General features: G+C 34.6%; 1 protein-coding gene across 22 annotated transcripts in view; it reads right to left on the bottom strand.

Annotated features, from left to right (window-relative positions):
• Positions 1 to 24,548, bottom strand: part of KIAA1328 (KIAA1328 ortholog) — a 402,667-nt gene that overhangs the window by 318,902 nt on the left and 59,217 nt on the right. For all 22 annotated transcript variants that reach the window (XM_074022571.1, XM_074022560.1, XM_045378041.2 and 19 more), the window contains one exon: positions 22,614 to 22,729. In XM_074022571.1, coding sequence (XP_073878672.1) covers positions 22,614 to 22,729 — 116 coding nt within the window. The remainder of the gene's footprint in view (positions 1 to 22,613; positions 22,730 to 24,548) is intronic.

Raw genomic sequence — 24,548 nt, forward strand, 5'->3', positions numbered from 1 at the left:
AAGTTCAATCAGCCGGGGCAACACAGCGAGACCTTTCTTTCCACACAAAAAAATTTAAATTAGTCAGATGTGGTGACACGCCAACTGTAGTCCTAGCTACTTGGGAGGCTGAGGCGAGAGGATTGCTTGAGCCAATGAGCTCGAGTTACAGTGAGTCATGATTGTGCCACTGCACTCCAGTCTGGGTGACAAAGCAAGACCCTGTCAAGAAAACAAACAAAAAAAATTTATAGGTTCCAGACAGTTGAATTATCTGTAAGTTGCTAAAATAAATAAAAATAAATTACTTTAGCATCTTAAGAACAATGTCTTCCTCAAGTCAATTATAATGACAAACAGCCATTCCTCCATAAGGAGAAAACAACTAAGTTTTACATATTCCTTTTTTAAGTTAGAAAGAAATTTGCTGTTTTTATTGCAAGTTAGTTAAAATTGATATAATTTAATGAGCCTATTCAGTTAATTCTTAAATTCCTCTATTACTCCAACTTGAGACATATAAATAAAAACAATGATAAAATTTTAAAAATTCCTTGAAAGACAAACTACCAAAGCTTACTCAAGAAGAAATGAGTAATCTGAGTGGTTCCATATGGATTAATTCCATATAGGGCCTATAAGAAATCGAATTTGTAGTTAAAAATGCTTCCAACAGACAGGGGAAAAAACTCACTCCAGGCTCAGAGAGCTTCTTAGTAAATTTTAACGCGCATTTAAGAGAAGAGATTAAAACTCATTCTATACAAACTCTTGCAGGAAATTGAAGAGAGGGAAATGCTTCCCAACTCATTCCTTCAGGCCAGCACTACGATGCTACAAAACTAGATGAAGTCATTCCAAGAAAACTAATGACTGTCTCTCATTAAGCAAAAATTCTTAACAATATATTAACTAATAAAATCCAGTAACACATAAAAGGATAATATTTCACATCAAGTGGGCTTCAGCCCAAAAATGCAAAGCTGGTTAATATTCAAAAATTAATCATTAGCAAAACTATATGATCACATCAACTGACACAAAAAGAGCTTTCAAGAAAATTCAACATCCATTTGTAACTAAAAACTATCAGCACACTAGGAATAGAAAAGAACTTCCTTAACCTAAATAAAGGTATCTATGTTAAACTTATAGCTAAAAATCATACTTAATGGTAAGAGAGTAATTTGCTTTTCCACTAAGATCCAGAACAAGAAGAGGATGCCCTTTACCACAGCTTTTACTCAACATTGTACTGGAAGTTCTCGTTAGTGCAACATGGCAAGAAAAAGAAATAAAAAGCATACAGATTAGAAAGGAAAAGATGAAACTGTCCTTATTTACAGATAACACGATTGCTCACACAAAAACTGCAAAAAATCTACAAAAAAAAACCTCATAAAACTAAAAAAATGAGTTTAGTAGTCATTGGACACTTTATTACTTTATACCAGAAATGAAAATTTGGGGTCTGAAATCTTCAAAAACTACAAAAAAAAAAAAAAAAAAAAAAAGTATGACAACAGATGCATGATCTGCAAGCAGAAAACTACAAAACACAGAAGAAACTTTTTACATCTAAATAACTTGAGAGATGTACCACATTCATGAATTGCAAAGCTCAATATTAAATTCAATTCTCCCTAATTGATATATACATTCAACACAATCTCAATCAAAATTTTACAGTATCTTACAAAGCTAAATACAGTGTTACCATACACTCCTGCTATCATGCTCCTAGGTATTTACCTGATTTGAAAACTTATGTCCACACAAAAACTTACACATGAATGCTTATAGTAGCTCTTTCATAATTACCAAAAGCCAAAAGCAACCAAGATGTGCTTTAATAAATGAGTGGATTATTATACACTGCATGCTTATATCAAAATATCTCATGTACCCCATAAATATATATACCTACTAATGTACTACAAAAATTAAAAGTTAAAAAAAGTAGATTAACAAACTATGGTATATCCATATAATAGGCTATTATTCACTCTTAAAAACAAATGAAATATTAGGCAATGAAAAAATATAGATGAATTTTAAATGCATATTGTTAACTTTAAAAAGCCAGTCTGAAAAGGCTAAACACTGTATGATTCCACTTATATACCATTCTGCAAAAGGCAAAAACTATATAGATTCCAAATAAATCAGAGGTTGATTAAGGCTTGGGGAGAAGGCAGAGTTAAATAGGTGAAGCACAGAATATATTGTAAGGTGGTAGATTAGTTCTGTATGATACTGTATGGTGAATACATAACACTTTGCATTTGTCAAAACACAACTTTACAGCAAAAAAGTAAATCTTAGCGTAGGAAAATATTTTTAAAATCATTTAGGAGACTGGAGGATTCTAGAATGGAATACAAACTACTAGCTATATTACAAATGTATGGTATGTAATAACCTCATTGAAAGAGGGGAGGAAAGCTGTTTACCTAAGTTAACTTTAAAAATGAATGGTGATAGAGAGTAAGACTAAAGGTAGAAGGAAGTATACATTAGCACTGTAGTTTATAAGTTGTTTCCCATGGAAATATGAGTTAATAATTCTAAAATCACTATAAATCTATACTGGGACTGAGCAATTAAATAGATGGCAGAAGTTGGGAGGCAGGGTTCTCACTGAATGAGAAGTTATAGACAAGAAAGGCAAGAAAGCTAAAATAATCCATGTCTAAATTAATTGGCATTGAAGACATCAATCTAAGCTCATGTTTAGCTGACAACTTAACACTGGGGTCCTCAATCTCCACCTGCCATCATGATAACCTGAGTACTTGTCAGCACTATGAGATGTTACCCAATAATTTCCAGATACAGAAGACAGTGGATGGGCTGTATCCTGAGGCAAAAAGGAAGGTGGTCAGTAGAACAAAGGGTAACCCCATTCATTGGTAGAAATGACAGTATCACGACAGTGGAGAAACATATTTTAAAAAATTGAACAGAAAAATACAACTTGCAAAATAAAAACATTTTTGTAAATTCAAAGACAATGAATTCAAAACTACAATAACTGTTAATGAAAGTCTGCCAGATAGAAGGAAGTAATAACAAAAATGTGAACTATACGAAGTCATGCAGAGCACAGGAAGTAAATTTATTTTCCTTATTTAAATATCCTTACAAGGTCAGGCATGGTGGCTCACGCCTGTAACCCCAGCACCTCGGGAGACGAGGTGAGTGAATCACTTGAGGTCAGGAATTCGAGACAAGCCTGGCCAATATGGTGAAACTTGTCTCTACTAGAAATACAAAACTTAGCTGTGCCATTGTGGTGGATACCTGTAGTCCCAGCTATTTGGGAGGCTGAGGCAGGAAAATCGCTTGAACCCGGGAGGCGGAGGTTGCAATGAGCCAACATCACGCCACTGCACTCCAGCCTGGGAGACTGAGCAAGACTCCGTCTCAATAAATAAATAAATAAATATCTCCTTACAAGATAATTATTTAACAAGAATAAAAATAAAATGTGGGTATAAAATTAAAATGTATCTTGATAATAGCACAATGATCAGAAAGAGAAAAACAGTGTTATAGTATAATAAAGTAGCTAAAGTCGTATAAGCCATCACTGGAAGGTTAATTTGTTAAAAGTGTATAGATACACCTTACAGCAACCACTAAATACAGAACAAAGCCACAGCTAATAAGCCGACAAAAGAGATAAAACAGAAATTTTAAAATATTCAATTGATCCAAGAGAACACAGAAAAAAAGGAAAAGAGGAACAAAGGTCAAATGGAACAAACTGTAAAACAAACTCAAACCTAACTGTATCAATAATCAAACAAAATGTAAGTGTTCTAAATATCCTAATTAAAAGTATAGATGTCAGATTGGAATAAAAAGCAAGAACCACATATGATCTGGCTATAAAAAATGCACATTAAATACAAAGGCACAATGAGTTTAAAAGTTATAGCATATAAAAAGATACACCATAATAACATGGATCAAAAGAAGCTAGAGTAGGTCAATAAACATTAGGTAATATAGATTTTAGGGCAAAGAATATTACCAGGAATAAACAAGGTCATTTCATAATGATAAAGGGGTCAATTCATTAGGAGAAGACAATAATCTCAAACTTTGTGCATCTAAAAATGGAATTTCAAAATATAAGAAGACAGAACTGTGAAGAGAATAGATAAATCCACAAATATATTATACTCAGAGATCTTAATACCTCTTTCTCAATAGCTGATACAAGTAGGTGAAAATCAATATGCATATAGAAGCTTTGAACCACACTTCTGACAATTTCAGGATAATCCACTTACATTAATAATATTATGCTATGTTAATATAGCAGCAAATATAAAGCTATGATAATAATAGTAATAATAGCAGTAATATGCATGTTAATCGAATAGACTCCACATTCCATCATTGTCCAAAGCTACAAATTTGTGAGATCTTAGAAAAGAAAGCAAAAGCGAAAGCATATATTTCTCTACTGCCCATGTCTTTTACATTGTTTTTTGCAAGAAATGAGTACAAACAGTGCTTTAATGTACAGATCACCTGGGGATCTTATTAAAACACAGATTCTGAAAAAGTGAAGTCTAGCATGAGGCCTAAGCATCTGCATTTCTAACAAGCTCCCTATGTTGTTGGTGATGCTGACATTGCAAACCCATAGACTCAGCTTGTAATAGCAAGGAACTAGAAGATGGGAAGAAAAAGAGTAAAGATGCAGGGTCACTTTAGCTTTGCATACCTCTGGAGAGTGAATGACAGAAAATAAATAACACTTTTTGAATGATTCTAATGTGCTCAGTCATGGTACAAAGCATTTAATATGCATTCTTTCATTTAATCTCCACAATAAACCTGCTGGAATGAGTACTATTATTTACTCCTCATTTTGCAGAGAAGAAACTAGAATTTTAGCGAGGTCAGTGATTTGTACACAATACAGAGTTCTTTACCTGCCTTAGCAGAGCACAGGTGTTGAAGCACTAAATGAACTCCATGGAAATTTTCTATTCCCAACATTTCCCCTTAAGTCACCTCAATTTTACATTTCCCTTTCTTTTCGGTCCTTCTTCCCTTCCCCACTGGAAAGACCTAATCATTTAACCACAAAACCGAGCAGAGAACTTTCACAATCGAACTAGCAAGAATTATTTTAAATATATGGCATTAAACTTTTTTTGGCTGTTTTTTTCCATTGTATTTTAAAGAGATATTTAATATTCTGCCTTAAATAAAATATAATTGATACAAAATTCAAGGCAAGAGATCTGAAAACTTCTAACTTTCACTGTAATGTCAAACGAGACCTACTGTTATTCATCTAGCTATTACAGTGATGATTAAGTGAAAAACATGAATATGCCACACACACTGATGATTTTGGAATAAAGCAATATTCTATATTATTCTAAAATATTCCATAATAAACATGCATTGTTTTTAAAGTCAGGAAAACACGTTAAATTTTTTTAATTGAATAAGGCATTAATTATCAAGTAGTCCCTAATCTCCCATGTCCTTAAATACTAGCACTAGGCGTAGAGTTAAGGAAAAATTAACAGATACATATTTGTAAATATCTCCAGAAGCGACAGAATTCTAAGGGTAATTATCCTAACAATGGAAAAAATAAAGAATATATTTGGTGAAAAATCAAATATTCAAATTAAAGTTTCTGTGAAAAGATGCAACACAGAGGATGCCAAAGAGTCCCCACAGCCTTGTAGAACAGGTGGAGCTCAGGCATCTAAGGGTGCTGGAGGTTTATTTCTAAGTACTTTCATCACCTCTAAAAAAGAGGTGGTAATTGTGTTTCCCTGGTTATAAAAGAGGAAATAAATATAACCAAGCAGGTAAAGTTCTCCCAATTGGTTGATATCTTATGGATAATACCTGACTTTGTCTAGAATATTTAACTTTACAAAAAACATACAGAGAAGCTATCATAAAACATAATGTAGAATTATTTTTCCCTCTGAGGTCAAGGATTGAAAACCAATGGCATAGCACTTAAAACACACCTCCTTTGCTGTCTTGAAGGTGGTAAAGTGTTACAGCAACAGAGATATTCAGGGACATGTTGTTAGACTAAATATCACGGCACCTTAATACTAAAAAGGCAAATGAAATTTTCATTTCAATGTTAAACGTTTTTCCAGAAAAAGAAGAAATCTGTAAAGGGAGAAAAAATGTAAATGATATTTTTTGGTGACAGAATGTGTTTCTTCAGTTTTGTGGCAAACTGCCCCTACCACCACCCGCTGCCTCAAAAAAAAAAAATTGTTGGTGAAGAATGTAATCACAAATAGCTTTATAAAGAGATGAAAATATTGCCTCACTTCTAAGTGAGGCTGGATTTTCAGAATTTTTTTTTTTTAACTTTCATATGATGTCCGGTCTGGCAACACATGTGGTAACAATGAAGGCTACATTTTTCCCTTCATAGAAGAGCATGTCCAGTGTTTCCAACATGATAGTTCAGAAGATTCAACCACTGTGAAAAGTGCTAATGTCAGACTATTTTAAGAGATTATAGAGAAAAAATGAAAAAATCTGGAATAAAAATAAACAGCTATGAAACTCCACCTCTATAGTAGTTTCTTCAAAATCCTTACCATATTTCTTTCCTGGCAACTCCTCAAGAAACAGAAGTCACTGCAAAAATTTTGTTGCCTCCTGACCTGCTAAGCCAAATAACACTTCTATCCAAATAATCCTTTTATGCTGTATCAGTTTTATGCTATATCAGTTCTAACATATTTTTAGCAAGTAATTTGGGGCAGGAACTCCTCTCAAAGCTGCTTCTTTACCCGATCTTTCTAGACTGCCAACCTTGCATTTTGAACTGTGCAGACTCAGCTCTAGCACTGCAGGTCCATTAAGAGTCAACAGTAAAATGCCGCCCTGAGCTGTCAGACACAAGAAAGGAAGACGACCATAAAGACCAAAAACTGGCAGTGACTTCATGTTCACCCTCTCACTGCCAAAAAGATCTGAAACAACTCTCAAAACAATTCTTTAGTTGGTGGCTCATGTTTAAAATTTTCCAGACATCTGACTGACAGCATTCACAAAAGCATCCACAAGTGTTGAAGAAACAAAAGCTAATAGTGCACATGGACAAGCTGATAGTGCTCCAAAAGGCAGAAAGTTTTGCCATAAATCTGTCCTTCCACATTAGTTCTGCTGTCACATTTGACATGCCTCCCCAACCAAGTGACTCATAATTTTACAATAAACATTTTTAAAATGTAAACAAAAAGCTAAGATGCCCAAGAACATTAACATAACAGCTTCCACCATAAGGTATTACAATCAGGGTTAAGTGACTAAAGAAACAAAAACATAGAGAATACTTTAAGAACTAACACCGTGGCCCGACATATTCAAAGCCACTGAAAAACTCGCATCTCAAGATAAACATTTTAGAAGCAGAACTCTAAATATTCATAAGGAACATGATATTTATCAAGATTCACCTCTTCATTCAAGACAACAAAACCAAACCTAGTCAGGTATATAGTTACTCATAATGAAGCATTTTGAAGAGACAATCAGATTATAACATTTAATTCTGAAAGTTTTATTTCATAAACCTATTTATATAGAGACAGGCTCTGTATCTAAAAGTGCGAATTTTTAAAAATTTCCTTTGCCATTTGGGGGATGGAAAAGCATCCCTGATTTGTATATTAAAGCACAAGCATCTGTCCTACTGATGATATTCTAGGGAAGCACATTAGCATAAAATTTAACGATGTCAAATAAGTGGATGTGAAATAGGGACTGCGTAAAGACACTATTTCCAAGGCTGACAGAAACATCACTGTTTAGAAATGCAAATGAAACCATTATGTTCAATAATTATATGAAAATATGAACAGTTCAGCATGTTTTCCAGCCCTGATGGCGGTTAATGGGATGTACGCTTATGTAAATAACTACTATTAAAGCTAATGCTGAAAAAAACTAATAAATTCATACTAAAGCAACTGATTTAGTATGCTTTTAAACCCCAGCAGTGCTCACTTATTAGAAAAGAGTGCATTATTATGTTTAGAACTCATTACTGCTACAAGTCACTGCAACTCCATCAATTACCATGTATTAATAAAAATGGGACACAAACAAAAAAAATTATTGCCTCTCAGCAGTTTTCTTTAAAGACAAAATCAAGGGGCATTACCATCGTGGGGCCTTGTAGGGAACTTATCCACATGATAATCTTTATTACTAAAACAGTACTTCCAACACTATCATCTCAGGGTATTTTGATCATAAGAAGGGCTAACCTTTATGTAAAATTATCAACATTTTACAATATTGACCATTTTAACAACAATAAGAAAATTTTAATATTTGAATTGCATCTCTAAAAACTTTAACATATATTTGGCACATGGTCTGTTTTTTCAGAGGGAGGCTAAGAAATGAAAATATGTAGTGGTAATCATAACAGTGTAGATGATAGATGACTTCATTCCAAGAAACTGTCTAACAGAAATCCCATTCCATTCTACACTTAAATCTCAGTGAATTCTGTGTAGCCAAAGGATTGAATTTTTAAGAACAAGCATTAAATTTCACTCTTGGCCACAAGCTGGATTTTCTTGCAATATATTAAATATTTAATACAAGATATTAAGAAGTTAAAAATTCTTGTTCGTTAAAATTCAAATTTAGTTGGCACTTTACAGCAAGAAAATGCCGACAGAGCAGGAATTCAAATATAGAAAATATGCCTTTGCTCTTACTCGACTTCTGCCAACTTTCCCAATTTATTCTATTTTTTTAACATATGTAATTTAACTGATCCTTCATTCTTTCCTAGCAGTCAGGAAAACAGAAAACATTTCAGCATCTTTTAAATGTGAAATACATTTGCTAAATCTCAAACGCAGACCTGATACATATCATGAGTATATGTATATTTTTAAATTATAATTGTCACATCAGTCCAATCATTTGCAGTTTTTAGCTCACATGTTTATTCATCGCCTGAGATGCTTTTATTGCAATTTAGATATACTATCACCAGGTGGCAGTAGAGTGCCAGATTATGCAGATTCAGCAATAAAGGGCAAGTTTTCTCTTGAGTCAGATCTTTTCTGATCAAGTAACTCTGATTTAATAATTCATTCATGTAGCATGTATTTATTTACTGACTACATACTATGCATAAGGTAGTATATTAGAGTCTCAGTATACAATAGTGTACAAGACAGAAATAATGCCTTATGAAGGAAACAGACAATAAACATATAGTAAAAGTTGAGTACTATAAATAATCGTGTCCATTCATGATTAGTAAAAGCAAAAAAACAAGAACAAAAATTCTTGGCAAACTAAGAATAAAAGAGAAATTATTCAATGTGATATAAAAGTCATCTACCAAAACCCGAAAACCTCTATGTGACATCAAACTTAAGGATGAAATATGTATTTCTTCCTAAGATACAGAACAAGACAAAGATGTTCTCCTCTCATTACTTTCAGTTAAGACCTAACTGGAGGTGTTGCAGGAAGGCAAGAAAAACAAAGGGCATAAATATTTAAAAGAACTAAAATTCTTTTCATTTGCAGATGACGTGACTGCAAATAAAATCCTAAGAAATGTATAAAACAACTATTAGAATAAATAAGTGAGAATTTAGCAAGGTCAAAAGATATAAAATCAACATATAAAACTTACTTGTATTTCTAAGTTCAACAATGGAAAAACAAAATTAAAACCAAAGTTAGAAGAAACTTTCCAAAATTAACAGAATCTGCTAACTAGAATCTGCAAATCATGGTGGAAGCTTGGAATGCCAAGATTTAAGAAAAGTGTGGCTCCTATAATCCGTGGAGTCACTACACTGGCCTAAAATTGCTGGCACCAGATGAGTTTTATATGAATAAAAAATAAACATATATCTTGTTTTGAATACTGTCACTTTGGCCTTTCCTGTTATCTGTGCAAGGAAGATTGATCCTGATATAGCTTCATAAAACATTCTCAAGTAGGTTCCATCTAATCAGAGCCTTCTCAGCTTGATTTCTGCATTATTGTCCTTGAGATCTCTTCAATGCCTTGTCAGAACACATGATGCTAAGACTCTTTAGCAATTCCTAGCTGACTTATTTTTAGCAACAAACATCCTTACAACTGCTTCAAAAAATTAAAAGGGATGCTCCTCACATAATCAAAAAAATTTTTTGCTTCAAAAAGCATATTATCTCTTCAAAAACCAGAAAGCTACTTACTTTTCAGGCAAAAGAAATCTGAATGAGGACTCTAAAGGCAAAACAAAAAAAGATTCAAATAGAAGATAACATCTGAAATAAAAGACAGCATTTGAAAGATACATATCAAATATGTCTTCATATCCATTTTTTATGCTACAAATTTTTTCAGGCCAAGAAAATATTTTATAGTCTTTATATTTTCATAGAACTTCCTAATTCTAAACCAGTTACATATTTTGGATCATTTGATAATCCTGTGTGATAAATAGTTGAGTTTCCAAAATACTATTGTGCTTCTTATTTCACTGAGATAAGTCATATTTGAGATATCAATTTGTAATTAACTAAAGATTTACCAATAGGGCTTTCCATGTAATTGTTTTTTTAATTTAATAAGTGGGAGAAAAAAGCTGCCTTAGCAATATATCAAATTATTTCTCTGCCATGCCAAGTTACTATGTAATGTTATACAAAGAATATACTTCTAAATGTTGTGACATCTCTCAATGATTAAGCTTACTATCATATTAAAGCCTCCTCTCACCCCCTTTTCCTCTATACTGCTGAACTAGTCCTTGTGCTTTTAGCCTGGCTCACTGATGCCTTGGGAATATTAATGTGAGACAGAGGTGGCTACTTGGAAACTTTTCTCTGAACTCACTAGTAACCATTCTCTTGTGTCACCATATCATAGATTGTGCTTATTGTCAACTTTTCTCCCATGCAAATTTCTCACTAGGGCAATTACTATATCTAACCATTTCCGTTGGTTTTCTCTCTCTCTCGTCTTTTTTTCTCCTTTGCCTCTTGACACTTTTCCTGTGTTTATCAGTTTTGTGTGGAACAAAGTCTCATAGGTACAACCAAAAAAATAAAACACACGCATTATAACAACTATTTGAAAAACTGACCGGTTTAACTGAAATACAATATTGTCTTTAGATGCCTGGATTTTCCAGGCCACGTTTATTTACAAATTCAAAAACTGCTTGGGGCTGTTTTGACAGGAAGAACTCTTTCTCCATTTGGCTCTGCTCTTCATAAGCCTGAGGGTTCAAGAAAATAAGATGCTCAATAGCCTGGTAATCTGTATTAAGAAAAGATAATAAAACTGGGGGAAGGTGATAATCCTTACTATCCTCTATAGGAAGATACAATTCAGATATTCTGTTGACTTCTAATTATTTCATGAGAATACCATAATTATATTTACTATTTCTGAAAAATTAGTTTTGAAATGCAAAATCTTGAGTACAATTTTTTTTAAGTTATTGCATCAGTCTGTAACTGAAGTGAGAGTATTACCATCTAAATCATTTATTCATAAGTTAAGGCCATCCTAAGGTCAAAAATACTAAGACAAATTTGCTACTGATTAGTAATAAAGTCATTCTTTATATTCTTCAAATGTAAAGCAATTACAAGCTGTGGTATGGCAAATAGATTTGGCTGAAAAGAGTACATCAGATAGCCCTTTAAGGAAAATCAGTAATGCAAAAGGCTAAACAATAATCCTAAATAATACCCTGAATGATAATTATGAGATTGATTTACTGATTTACTTAAAGTCTATTTCTTCATACAAGAACTGTTGAAACTTTCCAAAGTAATTTTAAATGATGCTATACAGGTTTAGTACCATTTACCCAGAACAGAACCATAACTGAAAAAAAGATAATTAAACAAAGATGTAGCAAATAAATGTATTTTGAATTTCAGTTTGCTGAGCTTATTTATATGGGTATCAAAAAGAAATGAAATCCTTAGCCACTAGAGCCAGCTGAGAAGCCCCGATCCACATTTATTTGAATTGCAGTATCACTCACTATAAAGCAACATAGAAGTTGCTGTCTGAGGATGTTAAGGTTCCACGTCTGGAGCCTTCAGTAAATCGAAGACATCAAAACCAAAGCAAAATCAAGCTTGGAAAGTTAAGCTATTTTTTAATTATAAAATGAGTACATCATATATATTAAAAGGGTCTCAGAAAATAAGGCAACGAGATTGCCAGAAATCAAATCTCATCAAAAAATAATACAAAATATTTAAAAATTGTTCAAAAATGTATTAACACCCAACCAAGAAAATAAAGTAAAATGATCAGAGAACGATATCTGAAAATACACTAATACTAGAAACACTACCCTCCACAAATACACTGAAAAGCCTTTTAAGTTGATACTTAGAATAAAAATTACCAAAGAACTAAGTACATATTACATACTGTCTTAGTCTGCTCAGACTGCCATAACAAAATACCACAGACCGGGAGGCTTAAACAACAGAAATTTATTTTCTCACAGTTCTGGAGGCTGGAAGTCCAAAATAAGGTTTGATCAGGTTTGGTTTCTGGTGAGGGCTCTCTTGCCTTCCAGGCTGCTACCTTCTTGCTGTGGCCTCACACAGGACAATGTGGGGGTGTGGTGTGTGACAGAGATCTCTCTGCTCTTCTTATAGGACAACAGTCATTGGATTCGGGCTCTACCATTATGACCTCATTTAACCTTAATTGCCTCCTAAAAACCCTATCTTCAGCTATAGTCTCACTGGGGGTTAGAGCTTCAACATATGAATTTTGAAGGGACATAATTCAGTCCACAGCGAATACTTAAGTAACAAATACATAAGCAAACAAACCTTGCTAAGCCCAGAATAGCAGGCAAAGGGTCTGAAAAGCACAATCTCTTCTCACACTACTCCAAAAAATACATGTTTAGCAGTTACATAAACTAATTAGAATTTTTAAAAAGTATTTGTCTCATTCTTACAGAAGAAAAACTGAAAATCAGAAAAGGTGCTAGATGAAGCAGATCTTTAAAATCTCTTCCAGCCTTAAAACAAACCCCAAAACATCCCTTTACATAGATGCCCTGTGGCATGACAGTATCTCCTTTTCTTCATGGCCTTCACTTTCTCACCCCTACTCTAGCCTAAAGCCTTTGCAAAGCAGCTTATTCTTCTAAAATGTCATTGAAATGCTCCTGCATTCAACGATTTATCAAAGTCACAAAGGTATAAAGTAGCTGATCCAAGGTCTCTTATAAGTTTTCTTACTAAAAATTCAGGGCTGTTTCAAGTACACTACAGTGCCCAAAGAACTGTAAGAAGATATACAAGTTAGGGCAGCTGGTACAGGTATGAATGCTGAGAGCCAAATACTATTTTTAAAAATGTATTGGGGAAGATGACTTTAAACATTTTTGAAGAAGGAAATTAGTAAAATGAGCAATGACAAAGAAACAGAAATTAGATGTAATAAGCAGGAAAATCCAATGAGCCTTTCTTAGCTGGTATGTGGGGGCCATAAAAATGAAGGTCACACATGTTACTTGACACCAGTAATGGAGGGCTTGAATGTCAAAATCAAGAATATGTATTTGGTCCTTCAGGCCACAAGAAGCTATGGAATGGTATGAAAAAGCCAAATGATGTAATAAAAACAGAACTTAAAGCCAGACACAGTGGCTCACGTCTGTAATCCCAGTACTTTAGGATGCTGAGGTGAGAGGATCACTTGAGCCCAGAAGTTCGAGACCAGCCTGAGCAACAGAGGGAGACCCCCATCTCTACAAAAATACAATTAGCCAGGCATGGTGATGCATGCCTCTGGTCCCAGTTACTTGAGAGGGCTGAGGTGGGAGGACTGCTTGGGCCTGGGAGTTAAAGGCTGCAGTGAGCCATGACTGCACCACTGCACTCCAACTAGATGACCTAGTAAGACTCTGTCTCAAAAACAAGAACGGAAGGAAGGAGGGAGGGAGGGAGGGAGGGAGGGAGGGAGGGAGGGAGGGAGGGAGGGAGGAAGGAAGGAAGGAAGGAAGGAAGGAAGGAAGGAAGGAAGGAAGGAAGGAAGGAAGGAAGGAAGGAAGGAAGGAAAAGTAATCCTTAAGAAAAATTAATCTGGCAACACTAATGGAATGAACTCTTTCACAGGACAGTTGGAAACAATGGAGGCAAGCACACAAGGACACTATACAGTAACAGAGGAATGAAGTGAGGTAGCAGTGAAAATAGCAAGGAATAAGGTTTCAAGGGAAAATGAGTAGGACGTGGTGACTGAATGGAGATGTCAAAATACAAGAAAACTCCTGAAACATTCTACGTATCTGGATTTTCTGGTAACTTAAGGTATACGCTTTTGAGTACCAAAAAAATTTTTAACCAACTTCGGATAAAAAGCACCATAAAATATATTACACATTTTTATAAAATTGTGCTTTAAAAAGTAAGGTTTATTGATATTTGTATCATTCACTGCTGCAGAGATAATCTGGTATAGTAAAAACAGCAGAACACTTGGAGTCAAGAAATTTCAGTCTTAGCTCTGCAATGGGCTGTTTCATTACCTTTCCAGACCTGTAAAATGACAGTAAGAGTATCTGCCTCATCTAAGTTAACCAGGTTATTATGAAGATTAAAAATGTGTAAGTGAAAGTGCTCTGTAAATAGAAAAGCAATATAAAAATGCAAGATGTCTTAGTAATAAAAGCACTACTAGTTCTAAAAGGATAAAAACAATTTAACATTGTCCTGCCTCTGAATACTAAGTTGTATTTAATATATGATGTCCTTGAGATATATCTAAGTGGGCAGAGTTCTAGGCTGCTGTGTATTTTTAGTTCTTACGTGCTTTTTAGTAGTTTTTCTATCAACTCCTCTGTCAACTTCAATAGTCTCATTACAGCCCCATTCTCTACTTCTAATTTTCTACTTTAAATCTCCAATTAGCTTTAAAACTAGATACCAAATAATAAGTTTATTATTATCCATACGACAGCTTTAAAAATTCTCATATAAGAAAAGTTCTACTGGGTGTGGTGGCTCACGTCTGTAATATCAGCACTTTGGGAGGCCAAGATGGGAGGATCACTTGAGCCCAGAGGTTTCAGCCCAGCCTAGGCAACGTAAAGAGACCCTTGTCTCACACACACACACACAAACAGCTAGGTGGGGAAGGGTACACCTGTAGTTCCAGTGACTATGGTGGCTGAGGTGGGAAGACTACTAGAGCCCAAGAGATCCAGGCTGCAGTGAGTCCTGATCACACCACTCCAGCCTAGGCGACATAGCAAGATTCTATCTCAAAAGAAAAAAAAAAAAAGAGAGAGAGAGAGAGAAAAACAGAGAAAGTAAGTTCATACATTCATACATAGGGGACTAAAGTGGGTGAGGAGTGCCTCTTTTTATTCTTATTTCCTGGATGAATTCCAAAAAAGTAAAGTGTAAATATAACTCATTATTAAAGAGTAACTTAACCCCTAGAGACTCTTATTGGGATGAATTTTAGTATAGGGTTACATTTATATAACTTTTAAAAATAATTCCGACTTTTAGATTCAGGGGTACATGAGCAGGTTTGTTACGTGGGTATATTCATGATGCTGAAGTTAGGGGTATGGTCACCCAGGTAAGTAAGCATAGTACCCAATAGTGAACATATAATTTCTTTACTTTCTACAAACTTTTGTCACAATTTCTTCCTGTGGTTAGCATTAATAACTAAATATTTTTAAGAGAACAAAAATAAGCTTTAAGAATGGTTTAGATAACAATAAAATAAGTAACAATCAGTTCTTTCTTTAAGAATGCTTATTTCTCTGTAATACAAATGGAAAGAATCATTCAAACTGTTAGTTTGATATAAAATGTCATTCCAGGACAATTTATAATAACAATGGTCCAAAATCTGCTAAATTTATACAGCAACATAGAGTAAATAAAATGGCCTCAAGAAATACAGCTTCTGTAGTATTTGAGATGATTATCAGATCAGTAAAACAGTATTTTCTAGGGCTTGTTAAACGGAACAAAGTGGCCCTATCCAAGTACACAATATATTCTTTCACTAAATAATTCAATTTGTAAACAAAAAATCAAAAACCAAATACTTATTCAAAACAAAAAGGTCAAGATTCATCAAAGTTGATAAGGTGTTTATATTAGTATACCACACTGCCAAACACCAAAATACCCTTTCTTCTTCCATATCCCTTCTCTTCTACTTACAGTTTTCTTCATTTTAAGAACTTCAGGTTTTTTATTTTCCCAAAATTATTTCAAAGACTAGAACATCTGCCCTCTCTTCCGAAGGGCCAGAAAGATACATTAAGGAGAGACCTTTTCTCTTGACACATTTTGTGTGTGTGTGTGAAAATTTTTTCTACCTCTCCTCACATACCACTCCACCGAGATCTATGATACAGCTTTGTGCAGTATGGTTCCTATCCTTGTTAAAAGTCTAACAGATGATGGTGACAAATCAAGGTAGTCTGGCTCCTATGCAGGGATGAGATATATAGTTAAATACAAAGCTTTGGATAGCTCCAGGGTATTACCGTTATTAGCAACCAATGATTTCTTTCACAGAATCATATAAAAATCTTGTGAATTTTCTCTTACCTATTTTCAGCACAGACACTGTGGGATCTTTGGCTCATTCTTAATACAGTCCTCAGAAAGATTAAAGCTAGTTCCTTTAATGTAAACTAGTTCAACTATTATGGAAAACATTTTGGAGATTCCTTAAAGAACTAAATGTAGAACTAATATTTGATCCAGCAATCCCACTACTGGGTATCCACCCAAAGGAAGACAAGTCATTATATGAAAAGGACACATGCACATGGATGTTTATAGCAGTACAATTCATAATAGCAAAAATATGGGCCCAACCTAAGTGGCCACCAACCAACAAGTGGATAAAGAAAATGTGGCATATATACACCATGGAATACTACTAAGCCAGAAAACAGAATGGAATAATGACCTTTGCTGCCACTTGGATGGAGCTGGAGGCCATTATTCTAAATGAAGTAACTCTGGAATGGAAAACCAAACATCGTTATGTTCTCATTTATAAGTGAGAGCTAAGTTATGAGGATACAAAGGCATAAGAATGATATAATGGACTTTGGGGACTCAGCGGAGGGGGGAAGAGTGAAAGTGGGTGAGGGATAAAAGACTAAATATTGAGTACAATGTACACTGCTCCAGTGACAGGTGCACCAAAATCTCAGAAATCAGTTATTAAAATAACTTATCCATGTAACCAAAAGCCACCTGTAGCTCAAAAACTATTGAAATAAAATAATTAAAACAATTTTTAAAATTATATGTACTTCTTGAATTTCAGATATGTGTACATAATTCATATTTTCACTTTTTGGACTTCTGATTCACTTAGAGTTTATTCTGGTGTATGGTATAAGGCATGGCATGGGCTCCAATTTTATCTCTTTCCAAATGACTCTCCAGTTGTCACAATACTATTTATTACAAAGTTCATCCTGCTGTCACAGTTGTGAAATGCTATCTCAATTATATTCTTAATTTGCGTATGTAATTGAATTTAAACTTTCTATTCTTCTTTAGTAGTCTGGTTGTTTATTCATGTACCATGTTTTGATAGAGAGCTAATCACTTCCTTCTTGGCTCTTCTTTGTAAGAGGCTGATTAGTTAATTTTGCATATTTCTCTACATGGATTTCATAGCCAACATGTCTAGCTCCAGAAAAAATCTCCTTCATATATATATATTTTTGGGAAATCACATTACACATATATGAATTAGGAGAATATCTGATATCATTTTTTGTTGAGTCATCCAAATGAACAACAAGGGCTGTCCTTCCATTCATTCAACTCTGCTTTTGTCTTTCAGGAGTCTTTGAAATGTTCCTCCTAAAGGTTTTGTACATTACTGTTAGGTTTATTTTATTACTGAGATGGAGCCTCACTTTGTCACCTATGCTGGAATTCAGTGGCACAATCTCAGCTCTCTGCAACCTCTGCCTCCCAGGTTCAAGCGATTCTCATGCCTCAGCCTCCCAAGTAGCTGGGACCACAGGCATGCACCACCTTGCCCAGCAAATTCTTGTATTTTTAGTAGAGACAGGGTTTCACCACGTTGGCCAGGCTGGTCTCGAACTCCTGATCTCAGGTGATCTGCCTGCCTTGGCCTCCCAAAGTGCTGGGATTACAAGAGTGAGCCACGGCACCCAGCCATATTTTTTTGTGGACATTTTAAACTTCTTTTTCTGCCATTTTAATCTTCTGACTGGTTATTACTTTTACATAGATAGTATCATTGATTTGGATATGCCAAATTAAGTTTCATACCATATGCAAATAAAGGCGATTTTGCTTGAAAGAAAGAAAGAAAGAAAGAAAGAAAGAAAGAAAGAAAGAAAGAAAGAAAAAAAGCTAGTTCCCTTAAAATTCTTTCTTTGAAGAGCAGTTTCTAAAATGACGACCCATGAAATGGGCTCAAGGATGTGAGCTACAAGCACCTCTAAAGCCCTTCAGTTTACTAAGTCCTAGTCAGAGAAGTAACAGAAACAAAAATAAAAAACAACACAACTGAGTTTGATTTCTGGGAGAGGAAACTAAAACTTGGTTTCCTCCCAGTGAGCACTCAACGGGTGCTAGTGGTACATAGAGGTTTTTCCTTCCAGAGAGATCAGAATATAAAGCAGAAGACAAAACATTCTTCTACTGGGCTACTAAGCAGCCCAACCCTTGCATAATGTAATGAAAATCAACAAAATCCCAATGAAGAAAGGCACAGAAATGAGAAACGTGGGCTAGTCATCTCATCCCTGCTCCTTATTAATAATAGTAAAAATGAGAATTGCTATTTTTTATTCAGTGGCTACTTAGACTAGGTCCTTTACACATATAATGTAAAGGATCTACCAAATTCCAATAGGCCTGCAAAAAAGGCATGTTAGTTATCTACATATTATAGATGAAAGACTCAGAGAAGTTGAGTAACTTTCCCAAGGGATCAGATAGCTAGTCAGTGCTAAAATGGGATTATGACTCTAAATCCCACTGTGCTTTCTTTGCTGTCACTTTCCTTTGCTATGCCAGTTAAAACAGTGAAGTCAGCAAACATTCGACTTTAATACTTTTCTAATATAAGCTTTTAATACCACTGCTCACCACTGATCTGAGTCATATGTTCTAGAAATACAATTAGCTTAAATATTAATCAAATTTTATAATGGCTACATCCTCTGTGTCTTACACTATTACACGCTAACACGTTTCAGAATTATTGTGATTATACATATTTCTCTTTAAGTTTCAGATTTATCTTTCTTTTCATACTCATCCAGCCAGGCAAAAACCTACTAAGTTCATCAGACTGCTTGGCTTTGTAAACGGCACACTCATTTATATGGTTAAGTTCTCCAGACATAAACTTTCTTTGCTTAAAGACTGAATGTTACTAAGACTTTTTATGTTTTAATAATAAATGCACAATTTTCTACAAGAACAAACCCTTCAACAGGCTGATCCTGATGCACACACGTAAAATATCTTTTCCTTTTTACTAAGGCACTGGTCTGTGTTTATACAGTTGATCAATAAATCAAGTTACTCAAACTTTTAAAACAAAAATCCCATAAATGTTGGTATAATACATCTTTAAAATGCCAAAAATCAGAATTAATGGATATATTTTCTCACACAGAAACAGACTTTAATATGATCTGAAATTATCTGATTTCATGTATACGTTAAGAGTCTGAATCATTCATGTATGATAGGTAAATGTATCCGTAGTTAAAATTATATTATTTTAAATAATAACCTTGTTTTATGTTTCTAAGTTTTATAGAGGTTTATGTACTGTAAAATCATCTATATTAACCTTTGACAGGTTTATTCTGGTAAAGGAGATTTGCACCTGAGCGATCTACTCAGAATAAAAACCATAAATATCATTTTAAAAAAATCATGTCTTCCTTTCTTCCTTCTTTGATAACAAAGTTTTATAAATACTACCCATATTTTAGTGCTTAAAAAAAAAAACTTAAACCAGTTAGACCAACTAAAAAATTTTAATTTTTGACAATGGTATAACATTTACTCCAATTCTTATTCACGATAATAAAGAAATGCTTATTTTACTATATGTAAAATAAGTCTGACTATGCCACATGACTAAAAGTCTTTGAGTTTACTCACATATCTTTTCCTTTCTTTTCTTAGCTTGTAAGATAAATCATGAACCAGCAAACCTTTACTGTAGAGTCAAATAATAAATATTTTAGGTTAGGAAAGGCATAGGGTATTTGCTGCAATTACTCTGCTGTTATTGCACAAAAGCAGCCGCCTCGGACAATACATAACACAATGGGTACAGCTGGAATTAGCTGGCACCCTATTGGATGTGGCCCACGGTAGTAGTATGTTCACCCCTGAGTTAAATCATGAGGAAAACATGAAAAATAGTGTCACTACAATCACCCAGGTATCATAACATTTAGCCTGACAAAAGAAACCATTCACAGCCATGCAAAGTATAGACTGGTTTAGCACTGAATAGAATTAATCCTGACCCAGAAAGTCCTAAATATAACAGTCTACTTGAGTTAGATTCTACTTTTCCAGATAACCACAAAATTTACTAAAGTATTTTACCAAACAAGGGCCCACTCTAACTGTGGCCAGGTTTTCTAAACTGTCTACTACCAACCTCTCTCACCTTTCCCCAACTCATCCCAATTCCACTGTATGCTACAGATTTTTTGTCCCAGGAAGATTAAAGTATCACCACCTCCTCTCCATACAAAGAGTGAATTGTATTCCCCTTACCTCTACTACCAGAGTTGGGGGCTGACTTCATTTCCAGTCTTCTCCAGTGCTGCCTTCTACTACCTAAGTTGGACAAGTTAAATGCTCACTTTCTTAGCCTCCTTTGCAGCCTACCATGGCCACATCATAAAATGCAGGACCTTTATAAATATCATATAAAAGACTACTGGGTGGGGAGTAGGGAGTGCTCTCATAAAGTTTTTATGTTTTTTAAAGGAGGGAGAGGGAGTCATAATTACCAGGACCTCCTCCCCTTTTCTGCCTGCCTTAATGGAAATGTAATGCCTAGAATCTGAGCAACCATTAAAAAAACCTGAGAGAATTGTAAAGATGCCAGCACTGAAAATGTTAAACCACTGAATCTTCCATGATCTCCAGAGTTCTTATTATGTGAGAAACAAAGGAGCTTGTAAATTGAATTTTTTTTTGCAAATGAAAGCATTCCTAACCTACCATTTCTAGAAAATGCTAGGACCTGGAGTACTACTCCTCATGAGAAGTAGAAGAGTAAATAAAACTGGCTAAGCACTTTGTTATGAGTTCTGACTAAACAGCATTCCTTTAAATCTGGAGAAAAAAAGTAGCAGGAAGAAAAACACAAAAGACAATCTACCTTGAGGGTCAACAACCAATGGCAATGAAGTCAAAGTGGGCAAAAAAAAAAAAAAAAGAGAAGGTGGGAGATGATTATCCAAATGCTAGAGATGTAGAAAAAAAATAATAACTGAAAAAGCACTGATCTAGAATTGTGGGGCCAACAAGCCTTCTTAATGTTATACTCAGCAAATCAATTCTGAGAATTCTGATAATATTATTTTTCTATCATGAACTTCCACTGATTGGAAAATAAAAGTTCAGGACTCTGTTTTTGTAGCTACAGTCTTGTGTTTTTCAAGCTAATTATTATAATTTATCTTTATGCTTCCACTTCTCTGGTATTCACAAAGGCATACTTACTGTCAGTACATGACCATTTTTGACATTTGCAGAATCTTTGAAACAATTATTAACAATCAAGTTAATGATGATACTGCCAATAAAAATAATGGTTGTTTCAAGCATTCACACACTAGTTTAGCTGACAGCTCTATCACTCTAACTTTAGGGACTTCTCTTCTACATGAGTATTGCTGCATACAATATCCAAAGATAAGTAATTCTACCTATTCAAAAGAAATTTCAGAAATAGCTTATTTTAACACATCCCTAAAATATGTTTTTATTTTCTTACAAATAATGCTATACACACGTGCGCATACACACACACACACACACACACACACACACACACCCCTCTAGGTCTAAACCCAATAGTTTTCTGCTCCATAAGAAGGATTTGGCAGCTTTATGTTGCCATATAGACACTTATCAATTACATCTTTACAGTAAAAAGAATTTTTTTTTAATTTTTATGATTTCAGAGAATTCCTAGGACTGTCAAAGCTTTAACTAGAAAGAATACCAAACACAAGGAGGTTCCAGCTCAATTACAGCAGAGGAACAGAATTTAATAAAGTTCCAACACTATATTTAAACGACCAAATTTCTTACTGTCCTTTTTAGTTGACAAGTATGTGCTTAGCAGCATAACAGCAGCAGCAAAACAGCTGGAGGGCCTCATCAGGCACAAAGGAAGCTACAGCACATACTGTTGAGTGTCGTTCTGATTGCCTAGAAACAGCAGCACATGCAGATTTATTCCCTGTTACAAATTAGAACAATTATTTCTCTGGAATTTACATTGTCTTCATGAAATAGTCAAACTTCCTGCACGTTAAAAAAGAAGACTTTCAAAAGGATATCTTCCCTTTCTTTGATGATCAGTTCATTCTGTTCTTCCAACTGCCTGATCTTCTTCTCAAATGACTCCTGCTCAGCTTTCAGTCTTTCCTCCGTCACTTCCTTTTCCTCACTTACTCTGAAAGAAATAATAGAAAAAAATTTTAACATCTATCAGAATAAAATTAAGTATGTGCCTATAGCTGCAGTTTACAAAAACTAGACTTCTTCCAAAGGTATGAAGAATTCTTCAGGAACACTCTGTTCTGTTTGTGTTGTTGCTTTTTTAAAAACCTAATCTCTCATAAGGCAATCTTTTCACCTTTGTAATAAAAGACACATGTAACTTTTACATTAAAAATGTTTTCAATCATCAGAGACATCTTAAATATGGAAAGTCCTACAAAGGACGCAGGTGCCAAATTATAATCCAGGACAGAAATATATTCCAATTTTTAAAACATGGGTTTCATTTTTTTTGTTAGCAAAACAGGTACAATCAATTGATTTTGATTTACATTTTGTATACGTTTGTTTAAATCCTATTAATAAAATAAACAAAATATGTACTTTAAATATTTTACTAAATATACACGGGCAATTTTACTTTTTCCTGGTACCAATATCCTGCATTCTTTAGTAGCATATAAATAGTATGATTAAATAAAAAGATGACAGTAACTTAAAGGAAGGTTTGCAGTACATGTTATTCTTAGTCCAAAAAAAAATTATAAAGTTAAAAACATTAACTAAGAAAATATTTAACTCTGAAAACGATTCCAACTTAAACCAGAAAGGGATGATTTCTGACAAGAGCACAGACAGAAAAAACAAAAATCTAAAAACAAACAAACATGAACAACACCAACACTTTATTTGCAATTCACTGACGTATGTATTGGGACAACCCTAATTTTCTTTCTTTTTTTTTTTTTTGAGACGGAGTCTCACTCTGTGGCCCAGGCTGGAGTGCAGTGGCCGGATCTCAGCTCACTGCAAGCTCCGCCTCCCGGGTTTACACCATTCTCCTGCCTCGGCCTCCCGAGTAGCTGGGAGTACAGGCGCCCGCCACCTCGCCCGGCTAGTTTTTTTTTGTATTTTTAGTAGAGACGGTGTTTCACCGTGTTAGCCAGGATGGTGTCGATCTCCTGACCTCGTGATCCGCCCGTCTCGGCCTCCCAAAGTGCTGGGATTACAGGCTTGAGCCACCGCGCCTGGCCCCTAATTTTCATTCTACTCTGTGTGCAGAGACATTAACCCCAAATTTCTGTTACTGGTACTTATTTCTCCAAAGCTCATAGAATGCACATATCCTATAAGATAACAGGAATAGGTGTAAGTGAAGCCCACAGGGAATCTAAACCTTTTCTTTGAGCTACTAAATTTACTTCTGCCCAGAACCCTACTCTACTAGAGCAACTTCTGTATAACATGAATCCCATAGGTTTTCCTTCTTGCCTGCCCTCTGGTAGAGATACTGCAATCAACCGGATAACTGAAAACTAGAATCATGAATGTTCAAGAGTTGATTGTATCTTGTCTTTGAAATAATTTGTGTGAAAGCACATGGCACATAGTAGTGCTCAATAAATAGGTTTATTTCTTCTTACTTATCATAGCATTCAAGTCATTTTCCCTGGCCTATATATTATTTATGTTTAGCATACCATTAGTAGGCCCATGAATGGGACCCAGGCCCTTTTTTCAAAGAGGGTAATCTCAAAGACTGATGTATTTACAAAGAATTCAGACAACTAAACAAATATATACACACGAAGATACTTTACACTCTGTTAGCAGGTTATCCTGCTTCCTTTATTCCCATCTCTTTACAATGCCTTCCCTTTTCCTGTTATTACTCTGAAGCCCACTTGCAATAACATCTTTCAAAGTAACTCTGACAAAGTCTGCTTATCTCTCTGGGCATTATTGATCTCACTAAGAAAGAAAAAAGGCTA

This window comes from Macaca fascicularis, chromosome 18 (assembly GCF_037993035.2).
Source record: "Macaca fascicularis isolate 582-1 chromosome 18, T2T-MFA8v1.1".
Taxonomy (NCBI): Eukaryota; Metazoa; Chordata; class Mammalia; order Primates; family Cercopithecidae; genus Macaca; species Macaca fascicularis.